Source organism: Canis lupus, chromosome 4 (genome assembly GCF_003254725.2).
Source record: "Canis lupus dingo isolate Sandy chromosome 4, ASM325472v2, whole genome shotgun sequence".
Classification (NCBI taxonomy): Eukaryota; Metazoa; Chordata; class Mammalia; order Carnivora; family Canidae; genus Canis; species Canis lupus.
Genome location: NC_064246.1, coordinates 62,720,911 through 62,738,950, shown reverse-complemented (window position 1 = coordinate 62,738,950; position 18,040 = coordinate 62,720,911). Strand labels below are relative to the sequence as shown.

General features: G+C 42.4%; 2 protein-coding genes across 2 annotated transcripts in view; one reads left to right on the top strand and one right to left on the bottom strand.

Moving 5' to 3' along the window:
• Positions 1-2,569: 2,569 nt before the first annotated feature.
• Positions 2,570-2,941, bottom strand: LOC112651555 (60S ribosomal protein L36a-like). The gene has a single exon (XM_025434850.3). The coding sequence runs from the start codon at positions 2,938-2,940 to the stop codon at positions 2,617-2,619; it is 324 nt and encodes a 107-aa protein (XP_025290635.2). The 5' UTR covers position 2,941; the 3' UTR covers positions 2,570-2,616.
• A 6,010-nt stretch (positions 2,942-8,951) lies between these two features.
• Positions 8,952-18,040, top strand: part of ITGA2 (integrin subunit alpha 2) — a 102,255-nt gene continuing 93,166 nt past the window's right edge. The window contains exon 1 of the mRNA XM_025435416.3: positions 8,952-9,203. Within this exon, the coding sequence (XP_025291201.3) occupies positions 9,146-9,203 (58 nt within the window). The 5' untranslated portion in view covers positions 8,952-9,145. The remainder of the gene's footprint in view (positions 9,204-18,040) is intronic.

The following is an 18,040-nucleotide window of genomic DNA, read 5'->3' as shown; positions in this document are numbered from 1 at the left end:
AAGTGGAAACAGTGAAAGGAGGACACTTGGGCATTTGAATGAGATCTCTTCAGAGACTGGCGGGGCTGTTGAGTTTGTTTATCTGTGTGAAAGCCACTACCTCTATGTGTATGTCATGGGGCACAACTCTAAGTAGTAAGTGAACTACATTGCCATACTATACCATATGGAAGTGTACGGTTTTATAGGCTTTAAAAATATTGGGCCTCCACAAATTTAAGCCTTGAAACATCTTCACTTACCTTTGAATCTAGAAGTTTTTGATGGAAAATGCCATTTTCCATATAACTGTACTTTTATAAAGGTTCATAACAAATCTAAAGAAAAATGTGCCTAAAGTTTCTTTCATTCCACTATATGGCATAAACTAGACCAAACTCCCATATTCTCTACTTATATATTTCATATGATTTCATCTATAGCAAGACTCTGGAGATAATATTTGGTAATGAGATTTCAAGCTCACAAAGACAGCCAAATAGCATATTGTTCCCACCATAGTGCCTAGTCTATTACTTTGCATGTGGTAGATATGTGTTAGGTAAATGAATAAATGGCAAAAGTGATGTTTTTACAAGATTCCCAACTTAATCCAAGTGAAGGATCATGTTAGAAATTTTAAAAATGTAAGAGAGAGAGAGCTAAGAAGTCTAGAGGAGAATTAATGCAGGAAACTTCAAGACAAATACTAGAAGACCATAAGGTGAACCAAACTTATGAGCCAGGAATAGATGTTTCACTTTCTCCTATAGCATAATAAAGGATGTAGAAGCAGAAAAGATTTAATGATTAAGACAGAGGTTCCTGGCAAATCTAATTTCCTAATCCATTGAGTCTCTCCCATCTTCACTGATTTCATTCTTTTGATGTGTAAACAAAGCTCATTCTCATTGACCTGCTAGTCAAAGAAATCCTAATGGCAAAATTGGCTCCGTTTGACTTTTTTATGTTAAACGTTCAAAATATGTTTCCGTCTAAAAAGACAGATTCCAACCTAACTGGCTAATCAAAATTACTTCAAATAAAACAAGAGTTACTGTGATTCATAAGATGTACTATAAGTTAAATTGCAAAATGACTGAGAAAGGAAGGGTCTTGGCTTCAGAAAAGAATAAAAGCTACCTGCAGGGGACGCCTGGGTGGCTTAGCGGTTCAGCATCTACCTTCAGCTCAGGGTGTTATCCAGGGGTCTTAGGATCGAGTCCCACCTCAGGCTCCCTGCAAGGGGTCTACTTCTCCCTCTGCCTATGTCTCTGCCTCTCTCTCTCTGTGTGTCTCTCATGAATAAATAAATAAAATCTTAAAAAAAAAAAAAGCTACCTGCAGGATCAAAGATTGTGTATTCTTGGCAGAGGACCTAAGAAAAAAGATTGTCATGGTGAGTGGTCTTATGAGTGTGTCAAATTGAAGAAGATCATGTACTGAGTTAAAATTAGGTCTCCTAGAATCAGGACTAGAGACATGCCATGGAAACTACAGGCACTTACAGTTTGAAGATTTAGGGTCATGGAAGTGATGAGGAATTAAAGGGGAAATAAGTCCACAATGAGGAGGATGGAGCATGAGGAGGTACATGAGGGAGGCAAAGAGGAGGTACATACAGGGAGGCAAAGCCAACAACTCACACCATTGCTCAAAGTTATATAAAATGAACTGTCTTCTTGCTTTTTCTAGGCTCCACTTTAGGTCCCTTAGACCAGGCTGTAATTAATTCACATCTTTGGGTTCTCTGAAACTTCCTCATATCCTTTCATTTCTTTGACTTAGGCTAGTTTAAGTAAGTTTGCTCTTTCCTCCTTGAAAAATACATTCATTACTATCTATATCTCTAACTGAAACACCCAAGTTTTCCAGAGACAGCAGAGTGACAAATAGCCATAGAGCTGGCTTGATTCATCATAAGATACATTTCTTGAAGGGCACCTGGGTGGCTCATTGGTTAAATGTCTGCCTTGAGCTCAGGTCATGATCCCAGGGTCCTGGGATTGAGCCTGTATTGGGCTCTCCACTCAGCTGGGAGCCTTGCTTCTCCCTCTCTCTCTGCCTGCTGCTCCCCCTGCTCATTCTCTCTCTCTTTCTCTCCATCTCTCCACCAAATAAATAAGTAAAATCTTTTTAAAAAATCCCTGAAGTACAACTGAATAAAGTTTTCCCTTTATTGAGCTTTTCCATGTTCTAAGAGACAAACTTCCTAACTTCTTCTTTTCTCTGGTTCATTTTAATAGATGTTAGTTGAATAAATGTGTTTATTCATTACTGGAAGAAACACTTACTGAGCAACAACTCTGTGTCAGGCCCTATTTTGGAGACTGTGAGTAAAGTTAATGAGACATGGTCACTGTCCTAAAGGATGTCCAATAAGAAAAAAGAAAATATTAGGAGGATACAGGGAATTAATTTCATGTAATGGTCAGCCAGGTCTCTCAAATGACTGGAAACAGAAAACAGAAAGATAAAAAGAACTAAAGCAATCCCTCTCTCTCTCTCTAATGTATTAATGCTTCAGTGACTTGGTCTCTCCTTTCTGTTTTCTTTTTTCTTTTTCTTTTTCTTTTTTTTTTTTTTGAAGTGGACATAACATCAAGACTTTATTGTCTTCATAATAAAATATGAAGTTTAGAACTGGATCACTTGGCCCTTTCTCTTCTTATCTCCTCCCAGTTCAAAATGCTTGCATCTCTTAATAGCCAGCATTCTCTTAGATCTGCAGTTGGGCTCAACACATTCAAGCCTCAGCACAATCTTCTTTGTAGTTTTAGCCTTTTTCCGGAAAATCGGCTTAGTCTGCCCACCATAGCCACTCTGCTTCCGGTCATGACGCCGCTTTCCCTGGGCATAAAGAGAATCTTTGCCTTTCTTGTACTGTGTCACTTTGTGGGGTTGGTACTTACCACACTTCTTGCAGAAAGTCTGGCGGGTTTTAGGAACATTCACCATCATTGCAAGACGATGTGGTCAGCAAAGATCCTCTAGAATCTCTGTACTATGAATACAACTTTCTAGGAGAAAATCTAATCAATGCAGTTTGGGCCAGGTGTCTCTCCATGTCACTAGGAGGCAGGATGACTTCCAGAAGGAAATCAGTGGACAGAGCTGGCAGGTTGCTTTGCGTGTCTGCCACACACATGAAAACAAAGACAGCTAATGCTTGTAATGCTAGAACAGAAGTATGAATAAAATGCATAGATGGATTGATGGTTCCAGGGACTAAGGAACGTAGAATTATTTTAGTTTTATTTGTTTTCTTTTTAAGTTGAAAGTATCTGTTTTATTTTTGGATGTCACGCAACTCAAGAGATGCCGGGAGACCTGTTGGTGAATCAAATGCAATGGATTCTGAATTTTACTCAGTCTTGTCATGGATTTACTGGGTAACATTTGAGGAGTCACTGGTTACTTCTTTGCAAATTTTCTAAGAGTTACATAGAATTTCACATTCCCTACCCTTTTCAGGTATAGGGAGAAGAATGTAGAACTCTTCAGAAATTCAATTTAGTGATAATTTTTAGGAACTATTTGCCAGGTACAGGACTAGACGCTGGTGATGGAAACAGGGAAGTTTCAGAGATCCAGCATTTAAGTGAGAAGGTAGAGTATACACCCATAACTAAATTCAAGTCATACCATAATACATGCAAAAGAAAGAGTTTTGGTATGAGCGATAGCAGGGGCAGGTCGAGGTTCAACTGGGAGCTTAAACACTAAGGTGCTTGGACTTCATCCTGTAGACTTCCCAAGATTTTCAGCAAATTAATCCTGCATTTTGGAAAAAATAACTGTGATGATGGTATAGAGTATATCGCAGATAGGAGGGGAGGAAGCAGAGAGAGATTGCATAGGAGACTGACACTGTGAGGAAAGAGCAAAAGGGCTTGAACTAAACAGAGCAGCATTGGCAGAGGAAGTAGGAAATGGATAGACCACCACGTTAAGGTTAAGGACAGAGCTGAGATGGTGTGGTGGCAGGAAGGCCTGATGGTAGTCCTAAGGATGGAAAGCAGAGGCTTCTAGTTTAGGTGATTGTACATGTCGGAATGAGATAAGCAAACACCTGGATTTGAAGATAAAAAAAGGTCATAGAAAATGCTGGGGAAAATTCTTTCAAGCCTCCTCTCCAAAAGACTCCAGCCTAGAGTTGGAAAGAAAAGAGTGGGGAGGCCTTACTCTATCCCTTAGCAGTTCTCAGAATGTGGCCCCTCGATGTCGCAAGACCCTTTTGGTGGTCAGTAGGTCCAAAATATGTTTATACTAATACTGAGATATTATCTGCATTTTTCACTGTGTTCACATTTACCCTATGGTACAAGAACAATGATTAGTAAGAGTAATTATTGCATTCTTCACCACTGGATACTCAGAGAAAAAATGAGAGGGAGAGGGTAAGGGGAAGGGGAAGAAAGGAAGGAGGAATTATGGGGGAAGAGGACAGAGTAGGGGAGGAGGAAAGGTGGGAGGAAGGAGAGAGCTAGTTTCACTTAGAATGTCTGTAACAGGGCACGTGGGTGGCTCAGTCAGTTAAGCATCTGACTCTTGATTTCAGCTCAGGTCATGTTCTCAGGGTTATGAGATCGAGCTCTGCATTGGGCACTATGCTAAGCATGTAGCCTGCTTGGGATTCTATCTCTCCCTCTCCCTCTGTCCTGACCCCCCATTGTGTTCCTGTGTGTGAGCTATCTCTCTCTAACAACAAAAAGGATGTCCTTGACAAAGCAGTAAAAATTAACTACCTTTATTAAATCTCAACCCTTGAGTACATGTCCTTTAAATATTTTGCATGAGTAAACCTGGGAATACACATTAAGCACTTGTGTTGCACCCGGAGTCAAGATGGTTGTCTCAATGATTCATAAACCAAACTAGCCATGTTTTTTTCATGGAACACCCATTTTACCTGAAAGAACAATTGATAGACAGACTATGATTATTCAGGCTGGGGTATTGGGTAGACATTTCTCAAAAATGAATGAAATGGTCTTTTATTCACATAGAACCACTGATAGTATGTGTTGCCAATGATCAAATCCAAGCTTTCAAATGAAAATTGAAATTTTGGAAAATGTGTATGTGCTAGCATGAGTCTGACAGCTTCCCAAAATGTAAAGACTTTTGTGATGAGCTAGGTGATATGATTCTTTTTTTATATTGTGTGCTGAAATGCATCAACAATTGGAAAATCTGCACAACTCAGTGAACCAATATTTTTTAAATGACCAGTGTATGAGGGGACAAAACTTTTGCAGGGGTAAAAGATCTACTCAAAGTGCTCAGTAGGCCGATGAATTTTAATGCACAACATGTTGGAGGAGGTTATGACTGATTGATCTGCAAATTGGACTCAGGACATTGGAGGCTCCTTATCCCCTCCCCTATCCTTGAAATGTAGAAGCAACATTAGGGACATGGCTTTGAGAAAATAATGTGTTATTGAGACTATATGAACTGTATATATGACTAAATCCTGCCTGTTAGGGGCTCTACATAAACTTAGGATGCTGGCAGCAATGTGGAGAGTCACTCATCTTGCGGCCACAGACAAACCTAGCGTGTAAGTTCCCTTGCTTGTTAAAACTGCAACCCCTCAATCTGAAGATGTCTGCCTCATTCCTCTCTCTCCTTGCCCTCCATGTATGGGGGCCAGCTTCAAATTTCAACCCCAGGGACTCCTGAGGTTGCAAATCGACACACTAGGGTAGGCAAAGGTTATTGATGTGGTTTCAGATTCCACATTGGAACTAGTCTTTAAGAAGCTACCACTTGTTGCATTTGGGGACAGTATCAGGTGTATCCACAATTATGTTCTGTTTTTTCATCTGCATCTGTGTGATACCAGATTAATTCCAAATTATTACCAAATTAATATAATTTCACTGAAACTACACATCAGAACATATTGGATGCAGGAGCAGATATGAGAAATCAAGTGTTTATTTTTTAAGCCAGACATTAAAAAGATTGGCAAAAATGTAAGACAAAGCCATTCTTCTCATGATTTATTTACTTGGGGGAAATATGGGTTTTTTTGTAGAATATGTTATTTATGTTAATACATAAGACCCTTATTGTTGAATTAATACATAAATACATAATATATAAATATTAGAGAACGTATCTGTTCCAATTTCTTGCATGGTAAATACAGGTAGCAATAATCCACATAAACAAAACTTCTTTGGGATCCTCCATATTTTTTCCAGCCTTAATAAGGTATAATTGACAATTACAGTTTGTATATATGTGTATAAATATGTGTATATACACCATTAGGGAAAAAATAGATAAAATGATCTGATTATTACAATCAAGATAATTAGCATATCCATCACTTCTACATGGTCACCATTTTTTTGTTTTCGTTGTGAGAACACTTAAGATCTACTCTCTCAGCAAATGTCAAATATACAATACAATATTATTGACTGTAGTCACCAGGCACCCAGGACTTATTCATCTTATAACTGAAAGTTTGTACCCTTTCACCAACATCTCCTCATTTTCTTCACCTCCAGGCCCTGGTAACCACCATTCTAGTCTCTGTACTATGAGATGGCTTTTTTAGATTCCACATGTAAGTGAGATCATGCAGTATTCGTCTTTCTCTGTCTGGCTTATTTCACTTAGCATAATGTCCTCCAGTTTCATCCATCATTGCAAATGGCAAAATGTCCTTTTTTGCAGCTGAATAATATTCCAACATCTTGGTCCTTGTGCACAGAGGTGAACTACCATGGTGCCACAAGCATGGTTGCTGAGGAGGCATTGTGGCTGGGGCCACCATCCACTTGGTGTATGACTAGAAGTTGCTGGGGCCTAGCGAAAGAGCCAGACTGTCCTTCAGAAGTCTAAGGAGGTAGCCCCACCCCAGTCATGAGCCAATTCACCCAGTACAGGCGTGAGCAGACCAGTCTCAAGACACCCCAAACCCCAGTCCCTCCGAAGTTTAACTCTCACATCTAATAAGTCTTAGAATTCAGGCATCATTCTGCTGATGTTGGCTTTCTCGGTAGCCCCCTCCAAGGCCCCTAAGTACTCCAAGGAGGGCTGAGAATACCTGAAGGAGCAAATCAAGTAGGCTGTCAGAGGAGGCCACCTGCCCCAGAGGCACCATAGACCTGGAGACTCCAGAGTGGGACTGGGACTCCACCCCAAGGGCAGTAAAGGACTTTGGAAGTGTTAGAAAATATCTATTTCACCATCTTTTTATCCATTCATCTGAGATTCTCAAAAATTTTAAGTATAAAGGGCTCCTTGAGACCAAAGAGTTCAAAAAGCCCTGCCTTGATCTTATTTCCTCCGAATGTGTGTCCAGCACAGTTATACCTAGGCAGAATAGTTCCTAGGAAGATTAAGGCATGAGTTCTCCAACTATTTTGTCCCAGGAACATTTTATACTTTTAAGATTAATGTGGGGCAGGAGTCAACTCTTTGTTTCTTGAACTTTGAAATTTTTGCCTACTCTGGAAAAATTTAGCTCCTGATCTATTCTCTACCTCATGCCGGCATAATGCTAATTTGTCCCGTTGTGAGCACAACAGCAAAGAAGGGAGCATTTGCCTCCCCAGCACCCAGAGACAAAGCACAGATCCTCCTCTCACATGAAGGGAACTACATCGCCTCCCAAACAAGGGTCTGTTCCAAACACTTACTCACATTTCAGTGAGTCAGAAGGAAACAGACAGATATTCATCTCCCTCAAACTGGCTGACTTCCTGTAAGAAGCCTGTGAGGAGAGTCAAGGTTGGGTGTCAGGGTTAGTAAACGGCCACCTGAGAGCTCTCAGGTGTTAGCGGGAGTCTTAGTAAGCAGGTGAGTACCACAGACAGGTCAGGAAAAAAATGCCTTCAAGTGTTTGTCAGGATTAGTAAGCAGGATTAGTAAGTGATAAGTAAGAAAACAGGAAAGAACCAGCGGCTATACAGTTTGAATTCAAAGCTCTAAAGTTTATAGTCATGAGGATAAGCAGTAGCACCTGATGAATACCAATTTAGTGTTTTAAAAATTCAAGACTCTGGACTCCGCTATGGGAAAGGAAAGCATTTGATTTTGACCAATCAATTAAGTCCTCCCATGGTAAACTACTTTACTTCCGAGTGGCAGTATCCTAGACATCCCATAGTGCTCTATTACCTGCCCCATAAAGATTTGGAATGGTGATAATAATAATGATTAGTCTAATAGCTCCTTAAGTTTGATTTATTAAAACATCTGATTATTTCATAAAAATAGTCACTGGAAGAATTCTGGTTTCAGCAACATGCTGGGAATTTGTAGGCTTTTGGAGGGAAAAAAAGTCAGATTCAAAGAAAAGTGAATATCCTATTTCTTAGGTTGGTATGTAAAAATCCCAGATATGGTTACAGAATGTTGTTTTTTCCAGATCTGAGACTAAAAAAAACAAAAAAAAAAAAAGGAATAAAATGGTCATGGTGTAATACAGACAAAGAGGAAGAGTCACAAGTTCATATATGGGCTCTCACTCCTCTCTTTGTCTTGAAGTGAATCGCTTAAACTTAGTAATCAAATCAGCTGCTTATTATCTTGGAGGAGAGGAATGAATGGGGATTCATCTCACACACACACGCACACACACGCACACACACGGTGCTCTCGCAACAGGTCTTGCTTAAATATACCTCGGATAATCATAACTTGTGAGCAGATCTTCTTTCTTTCCTAACCTGGTCATTCTGCGCTTATTTTTGGCCGTTCCCCCACCCACTTGGGAAGGGCTCGGAGAACGGGGCACTGCGCCGCCTGGGGGGGCGCCCCCCCCGGGCGCCCCCCCCCCAGGAGCCCGGAGCCTGCAGAAGGGCGGAGGCCTCGGGGGCGGGGTAGTGACCGGCCCCCAGTCTGGTTCTGGGCACCCACGGGGCGGGGCCGGGGAGCGGCGGAGCGCAGGTGCCCGGGGCGGGGCGGGGGGTGCAGGGACCCGGCTGGCGGGGCGGGGCGGGGCAGATCCGGTGTGCCGGGCCGGGGGGCGGGCCGGGGCGGGCCTTGGAGCCCCGGGAGCTGCCGGGCGACTTTTCCCTGGCCTGGGCCTGGCGGGACGAGGGAGCCCTCGGGACGGCGGCTGGAGCCCGCGGTCCGGACTCCTGTGCACGGAGCGAGCAGTGCTGCCCCCCCCGCCCCCGCCCGGGGCAGGCTCAGGATGCGGCCGGGACGCGCAGGGGGCGCGCCGCTGCGGCTGCTGCTGGTGCTCGGTCAAGGTAAGCGGGAGTCCGCGCCGCAGCCGCCGCCGCCGCGGGAGGGACCTGCGCGGGGCCCGGGGCCGGGGCAGGCGGCTCGCGGCTCGCGGCTCTGCTCGGGTCCCACGTGGGCCGGGGCTGCCCGGCATCCAGAGCCGAATAGGGAGAGGCTCCCCGCTCCTCCCCGCCGGGTTCGCACGGGGCACGTCCCGCCCTGTGGCTGAGGCGCCTTCGCAGCCGGGCCCCGCGCGCCCTCGCTGCACGCGCGGAGCGGGGACTCGGGGTGCGCGGAGCCGGCCGAGCCCTGCACCCCGGCGTGGGCAGCAGGTGCTGCCCCGAGCCCGCCCCGCAGGGCTCTTGGGGTGCGGGGGTCCGGCTCCGGGAGGCGGCGTGCACCGCCCCAGCGCGATGCCGACGCGCCCCCGGGAGCCCCCGACGCCCGGTTGCACCCGCGGGTGTGAATTGCGCCCCCGCGTCTTCGGGCTGCAGCCCGGATGTCTCCAAGCCTAGAGGACACAGGAAAACCTAGCGCTTCTTCAACACTTGGCAGAGGGCATTTCTTCCTTCCCTTCTGCCTTCCTCTGATTGTTGTAGCGCTGCTGTCCGACTTAACATCGACTCAGGCCGGGAAAAGTTCCTTTTTTTTTTTTTTTTTTTTACTTTCTTGAGCTTTGCCGCTGCCAACGAGAGAATTAACGAAGCGGCACCCCCGGCTGCGGGCGCTGGGCGTGAGGCCCACCCGCCGCCTTTTGCACCAAGTCGTGCGACCCTCGTCCCTGGAGCGCAGCCTCCTCCCAGCCGGGGTGCGCTCAGTCTAAGAACTTCAGCGGGAGGAGGGGCGGGAGAGGTCACGTTCTATGCTGTGGCTTGAACAGCTCTCAAAACAAAAAATGGTCTCTGTTTTTCAAGTGTTTTTACAAAGAAAATAAATATTTCCTAATACATATAAATATTTCGTATCTTCCTTTAAGGGATGTAGCTGAGCTCTCCTTTACTACGGAAGAAACCTAACCCAGAGAACCCTGTAGCATTTTCTCCCAGGCAGAGTTAAGAATAGCGCCACCATCCCCACTCCCAGGAGAAAGGAAGCATCATTAGGTTTTCAGTCTAACCCTTTAGACAAAGGTGCCTCGTGGGTATTCTGTGCCGGTGCCCCAAGAGTCTTTTGAGGGACAACCAGCCCTAACTGAGGAGTTGCCAGTAAAGTTGGATTCACTTGAAAATCAGTCTCTGGAACAGCACAACCTTCCCAAGAACTAATACACATTTAAATCCGAGCTTTTCATCTCTCTTTAATTACCCATTATTAACAGAAGCTATGGAAACATAACATCATTTTCTTATCTTTGAAGTGTTGAGGCTTGTTTTTTCAAGAGCGGTGAGAAATACTTCAGTGGAATGTGTTGCTGCCAGGCATAAAGTCAGGTATAGAGATTTTTAACCTGGAGGGAGTTAATAAGGACAAATCTGTGCAAGAAAGCAGAGGTGATTTGAAATGACATGTGTACAAATGATTTTTTTTATATTTATTCCTTCCTTTCGTTCCAGTTATCTGCACACCCAAGAAACAAGTTTTCTCTTAACTCAGGATGATCATAATCAAGCTCTGTCGTTTGTGATATCAATCCAGGTTCCTAGGGAAGCAATATCATTTTCTGATACCATGAATATCCCAGATTAACATGAATAATTAAGCCTCTAGGTCAGTGATAGCTGAATCTTTTTGGCATTACCCTATGTATGTAAAATTTTTGAGTATTCATCATTACTCTCCACATACACATATAGATGTTTATAAATCATATACAGGTACAACTGTGTAATACCAAAAATGGGAACGTAAAAAGCAATATGTGTGTGTGTGTGTTTATACATCTCACATCCTCTCCAGCATACATGCAACCAATGTAGACACTTAAAACTCTCAAATCTCATTTTAACATTTAGAGTCAAATTTACTTTCTATAAACCTTCCCATGGGTATTTAAGAAAAAGCAGTGTCCAAAAAGAAAAAAAGAAAAAGCAGTGTCCAAAGTTCAGTTTCCTATATATCACCTTGCATTGATCACTTCTTGGTTTAAGTGCCTAGAGTCGTCAAAATGGTAACTGGCAGATGAAGGATGGAAGAGAAAGACCCAAAGGGGCCTATTTCATCCTTAATCTAAACAATAGATACATAGAGGAAAGGAAAATGTAATTTTAAAATGCATGATGGCACTTACATTCTACAGTGTGCTGCCAAGCCACAGACGATCCTCACCTTCTCTCCCTATCTCTGGCACCTTGGCCTAGAGTCACCGCCTCTTTAATGAATACCTTCAAATCCTCTCCCTAGCTCCTGTCAAGCTGTAAATACTCTAATTTCTCTCAGAATAAGTTAATCCTTCTTTTAACATGTAATTTGGAAGCTCTGTCCTCCTGGAACACCCTCCACCTCTGTCTTCTATTCTCCCTATTTTTCTCCTGCTTTCCAGGCAGTTCTTCCTCACTCTCTTTCACAGGCTCATCTGTTTTGCCCAGTCCTAGGTGTTTTGGGTTCCATCCTGAATCCTAGTCTTCATCTTTACCAGTTCTCTCTCTCTGGGTTAGTTCCCCCCTCAAGTCAGGATCTCCAGCCAGGCTTCTCTCCTGGTTCCAGATCAGTATTTTCATCTGCTACCAACAATCTTCACCCAGATGTCAAATAAGCATGGCCTCAATGCGTCCTCAACTGAAGTCAACAAGTGCCCCCCAAAATTCTCTCCCGTATCGTCCACTGTTGTTTACCAGCAGCAGTATTAGCATGAAGATGCTAAAACCAGGAATCTTCTCCCTTGTTTCAACCTCACAGCCCATTTCCAAGTTTTATCCATCCTCCCCACCTTATGCAGCTCTGCCACCACCAAGTTCAGACCCTTACTTTCTTCGCGTCTGGACAATGGTACACTGGTTTTCCTGTTTTTATCTCTTACCCCTCTAATCCATTCTTGTCATTGTCACCAATGTTATCTTTCTGGACACTTAGTTGTATCCAATCAGCCCCTTGCTTCAAACGTTTGGTGGTTCCCCACCTCGTATTGGGTGAGGTCCACATTTCTCGGCAAAGGTTCTTTGCCATCTGGCTGCAGCCTGGCCTGCCCATTTGGGCTTTTCTCTGCTACACTCCTCATGCACACACATAGACACAAGTACACCTACTGCACATAAACACAGACATGGCACACACACCTCAAAGCCATATCTATACACCTGTGTACACCCTTCTGTGTTCTGACTGCACTTGATCAGACCATATTAAGTGCAATTTTCCAGGCTATTCCCTTTGCCTTCACTGCCTTCATGATTTTCCCCATTTCTTCTTATCCCTTTGCAACTCACAATTTTCCTACATTAAAAGAGACAACCCCAGGCAAAATTATAAAGTAGAAAAAATTTTCTTTTCTGACTAAAAGGGAAGTTTGAGATAATCTTTCATTTCTGGGACCAACCCTAAAGTGCCTCTTCCCTCTTATCCTCAGCACCTGTGCAGCTGTAAACCCACCCTTTTAAAAAGTAACTCCCCACCCCATGGCTCTCCAGCTATACCTACCCGACTTCAAGGACGCTTTGCTCTCTTAAGTCCTGGTTCATGAACCTCTGTTTGATTTAAATTCATGCACCAGGGCTCAGGATCACTATTTAAAAACAATTATTCATGCACTTCTGACATGCAGCCAGATTTGCAAGTAATTGCTTAAATATTAGAGCTGTATCTTGTCTTTCCTAACAAATTAAAATTCCGGTATTGCCTGTACCACCTTGTTGTGAGATGACCACCAAGACAGGTATGTTTCAACACCAAGACAGGCAGTGAATGCGTCAGTTCAAATGAATTCCCTCTAAGGTGGGTGATGACTAGTCCTGTCTTAATGTGTTAATAGCCGTGGGCCTATCAGAAGGGAGAGAAGCCTGTTAATGTAAAGAGATGAGCTTCTAGTGATGGAATTTTAGACATTCCGTGAAATAAAAACAAATTCAAGTCAGTATGTCAAAAATAAAGTATTTCAGGAAAGATGGCAAAGGACCAAAATATCATCCTGGTGTCATGTGAATGTTACCACTTAAGTCAAAAGCCTTTGTCTGGACTATCAGCCTTGGGATGTTACTGAAAGATTCAGCACAGCACAAAAGAGGAAGAACCACATAAGGCTGTCATTCTAATTGGCAAGTCAAAGATCGGAGGATTTTTGTGTTTGTTTGTTTGTTTCATTTATTATGGTGACTAATGATTAACCTGAACACACAAGTCCTGAAACAACAATAGATTCTGTATGTGAAAGTGATTCCTTTGATGCCTCTTCAGATGATCCATTGCTGTTTGCTTTGTTCATCCAGCTGTGGTGAATTCCATAATACTAGTATTTGAACATTTTTTTATGGAGTAACCATTTTAGGTAAGGCAATGTGCTAGGCCCGGCCATAGGAAACTTGAAACATGGTCCAGAGAGTTTATAGTCTATTTGGAAACCAGTTCAAATATGAGATGATGACATTGTCTCAGTCCCTGGAAGGTACCAAACCAATTTCAGACCCTGCCGTCCTCCTTTCTGACAGAAGTCCAGTTATGGGGCCGCCTCTTCCTCTACACAGCTAAGAGAGTGGAGTGAGAGGCAGGGAACCTCGAGCTGTGATTGCACTGGGCCATTCCTGATGGTCTCATACTTCTCTCCAGGGTTTGTGTTAGACATGGGCACGTGACTGCAATGAGACATGGAGGGAGATAGGCTTGGAGACTTTTGGGAAAGAATTTTCATTCGTAAGAGAGACATTGGTTAAGAAACATACTTCCAGGTTGAAATGTGGAGCTTGGGATAACTGTAGCCATCTGATAGCCTTAATGTCAGCTATCTGGAGGATAAAGCCAGTACACTGGCCCAGTGGAAAGACAGAAAGCAGGTCTTTGATATTCTCTTTGAGTTTCTGAATTATTGATATTTAGAGCCATCTCCTTGTGCCTAAAAAAAAATGTGTAATTTAAAACTTGGCTATGTTGTTTTCGTCATATTGTTTTGTTGTCTATGCTTATAACATATATGTGTAATATAAGTTTCTATAACATAATAAATATCATTTGGTTATATATAATTAATTGCTAAATGAGTGGTACAGAACTTAATATTGAGTTCAGAGGATGGAGAAATGTCACTGTGATGCATTTAAGTATTAAGCCTCCCCGCACATCTTCATGGGAACAGCAAAGAATCTTTACAGTTCAAATCTACTGTGAAGGACCTCAAGGGTCAGAGTCCAGTTTTCACCTTGTAAACTGGCTATTAGTGACAATATAAGATAGAAAGTAACATAACCAGGAATGGGACACAAGTCTCCTAGATCCTAGATCAATTGTTTTAGATGCTTGAATGGGAAAGGAGAAGGTCATTGTGTCCAGAACATACTGGTCAAGGTATTCACAGAGGGTGAAAGCTGAGAGTTAGCAGGCATCTGACCCGAAATGGCCTTATAAACTGCAGCAAGAAAAATGGACTATTTAGGACAATTGGATAGTTTTGAAAGGCCTTAAGCAGGGGAGTGACATGATCAGATTGGCTCCTTGCATAGATCACTGGAGGCAGGGAGGATGGTGGATTGAATAGAGGCCATACTGAAGGCCCCAAAAGCACTAAGGATAAAGAACTGGTTCTGGTCTTAGTTTTAGCTTAGTACACAATTGGGGGACGATGGTGCCAAAGCTCAGTAGCAGTAGAGAAAGGTAACAGGGGACAGGTTTGTAAAGTAGTTAGGGAGAACAGACAGGATTTGGCAAAAGATTTACTGTGGTGCAGCAACTGAAGGAGAGGAAAAGACTGAGGCCTAGGTTTTGGATGTAGAGAACCCAGGAGCTGCTATTGACTGAGACAGGGGGAGATGAGGAAAAAAGGCAACTTATTATTATAACATAATATACATATTATTACATATAACATAAAAATCTAATATAGACATATATAGACATGTTTTATAGACATGCTATGTAATAGCATGTATTATTAACATATGCTAATATAATTATTATCTATTAATCTATGTTAATATGGACATGTTATATTGTACATTATATAATTATAATATATAATATAATAATATAATACTGCTGTATATACAACTGTCTACTACCTAGACATGTGCATCTAGGTTGTTTGAGACATCCAAGTGCATGTCTAGGTAGGAGACAGTTGCATATACTGCAGTATTAGAAGCAGGAGAGAGAACAACAGGGGTAGAGATTTAGGAGTCAGAGGAGACTAGAGTCATTGAAGACATGCCATGGGTGAGTCAGGCAGAGACCAGCAGATGGCTTCGGTGACAACACGAGGGATTACCTGAGAGGGTCAGGTGAGGAAGAGGAGATGCCAGGGGCAGAGGAGCGGTGGGAGTAGTAAACAGAAAAAAGATCGCAGGAAGTGGGGCGCCACACAAATATTTTGAGAGGGAAGAGTTGGTCAGTTGGATCATCTTCCTCACAGAAGTCAAGCATGTTGGACAGCCTTGATGAGGGCAGTCTCCATGGGGTTCCAGGGTCTGACATGGAGAAGACATGAACTGATGAGTCAAGGGTGAAACTGATGACTTTGAGGACTGCAGAGGGAGGCAGCCAAGCTGTGGGCATAGGTACCTCCCCACCCCCCAGTGTGGCTGCTTGGATTGATGAGGGAGCCCTTTTATATATTTGTTTCAGAACAGATTTACCACACTAAAATAGCTGTAATTAATAAGCTTCGCATGGTTTTTAGGGTGTGTAATATGTAAGAGAATTCAAATTCTGGTCCCAGAATTAATATCTGTGCTTTAGTCAGATTTCCTAACAAAGAAGGGTTCTTTGGAGTTATAGGTAGGTTTCTCCAGTTAAACTTTTAGTTCTTTATTTCTATCCAGTATAATAAAGATCCTCAAAGTCATTTCAGAAGTCATAGTCCCATATAACACAGAGAATTAGAGCTGGCTTTGAAAAGCTCTGTTAGTAAAATATTAAGGCCTTTTATTCTGTGTAACTCAGGGTGTTTTCAAAGTGTTTTAAAACATTTTCATTTAATCATATAAATTAGAAAAGAAATTAATGCCAGTGCTTAATTTTGTTAAACTTACAATTAGTTCAAAGTGCTTATATACAAGTATTTTTTTCCAGTCTGTGCCTGCTGACTCTTGTACATATAAATGACACTAACCAGTATAAACTTGAACTGCATATTTTGCTAATGTTTTCAGGTCCACAGAATATTGGGACTGTTAATAGTTTTCAAATATATCGTTCTTCCTTTGAAAGAGTTGTCTGTTCTTGTTGTCCAAACAGTTCACGGCAACTGTGCAATTTTGTCGGTGAAGATTCCTGCATTATTATTCTATGTTCTGAAAGAATAACCGCAATACTTCCTTTTAGGAGTTTAAAGTGACTAGAGATGGTTTTTCTACAGAAGCCATACATAACTCCTGAGCATTGAAAGGCTTTCTGTATAAAAATGAGGTTGGTGTTTAAACAGAGCAATGGAAATAAAGGAGTGATGGACACTGTATTGTCAGTGTAAGAGATTATTTCATTGTGTTTTGAAAAGCATGAGCAAAGCTCTTGTGCCCATGGATGCCTTGAACATTGGCAGTTGTCATTCCCTCTCATTCATTCGAAGGTGGCCTTTGTTTGTCTTTGTGCACGCCTGATCTCATTCCCATGGATACCGTGTCCAAATACAGACTGAATGCAAGCTGGCCTCTGGTCAGCTCAGTCAGATAACTCTATTCCAAACTGTGTACCAGTTACCTTCAGGTCCTGACCAAATAGCTTCATGGACACTTGTTAGAATATGGACACTGAATCTTCTGGATTTTATAACCTTTCTAAAGTCATATTCCAAATGCTACTGTATAAACAGATCTTTCAGAACAATTGACTTAATTTTTCTGTGTACCTATTAACATGGTTGAGGAGAAAAAAGAATAATTTAGTCTTGAAAATTGGGATACTTATATGCAATGTCTATCTTCTTTTCAGCATAAAAATGTAATAAATAGCCTGAATTAAAAAGCCTTAATGAAAAATTAAAAGATGATTAAATAAATAATTTATGTAAATGTCAAAGTGTCTTAGTCCATTTGGACTGCTGTAACAAAATACCACAGACTGGGCGGTTTATAAACAACAAAAATTTATTGCTCATGATTCTAGAGGATGGAAGTCCAAGATCAGGCGCCAGCATGGTCACATGCTGGCAAGAGGCCTCCTCCTGGTTCATAGCTGGTGGAAGGGGCTGGAGTCTCTCTGGAGCTTCTTTTATTTTTTATTTTTATTTATTTTTTTTTTTTTTGGAGCTTCTTTTATAAGCCACCAATCCCATCCATGAGGGTGAAGCCTAAGCACCTCTCAAAGGCCCCACTCCTTAATACCATCATCTTGCGGGGGGGGTTAGGATTTCAAGATATGAAATTGGGGAGGGGCAGGGGACACAAGTATTCAGACCATAGCACATAGTAATTAAAAACCCCTTTATTATGACAGTATTTAATTTTTGCCCCCAAATTATCAGACATCATTTTATCATTACTTTTTTGTTATGGTCTAGGTGAGATATGACCCTAACCCTTCTTAAGAGTACAGTTTCATGCCTTTGTCTGTGCTTTCTCTTTCTGAAATACTCTCTATCCCCACCCCTATTCCGCACATCATTTATGTGTCAATTTCATTCCCAACCCCAATCCGAGTGTCCTCTACACGTTCATAGCACTTGTCACTTTCTATTTCAAGAATCCATTTACTCAGCTCTAACCCCCATTGATTGCAAACTCTGAGAAGACAGGGCCCATGTCCTTGTCATCTGTGCCCAGTTGAATTCTGTTGAATTGAGTGATGACAG

Excerpts from the sequence above, each read along its gene's own strand:
- LOC112651555 (XM_025434850.3), bottom strand. The coding sequence starts at position 2,940 with ATGATGGTGAATGTTCCTAAAACCCGCCAGACTTTCTGCAAGAAGTGT.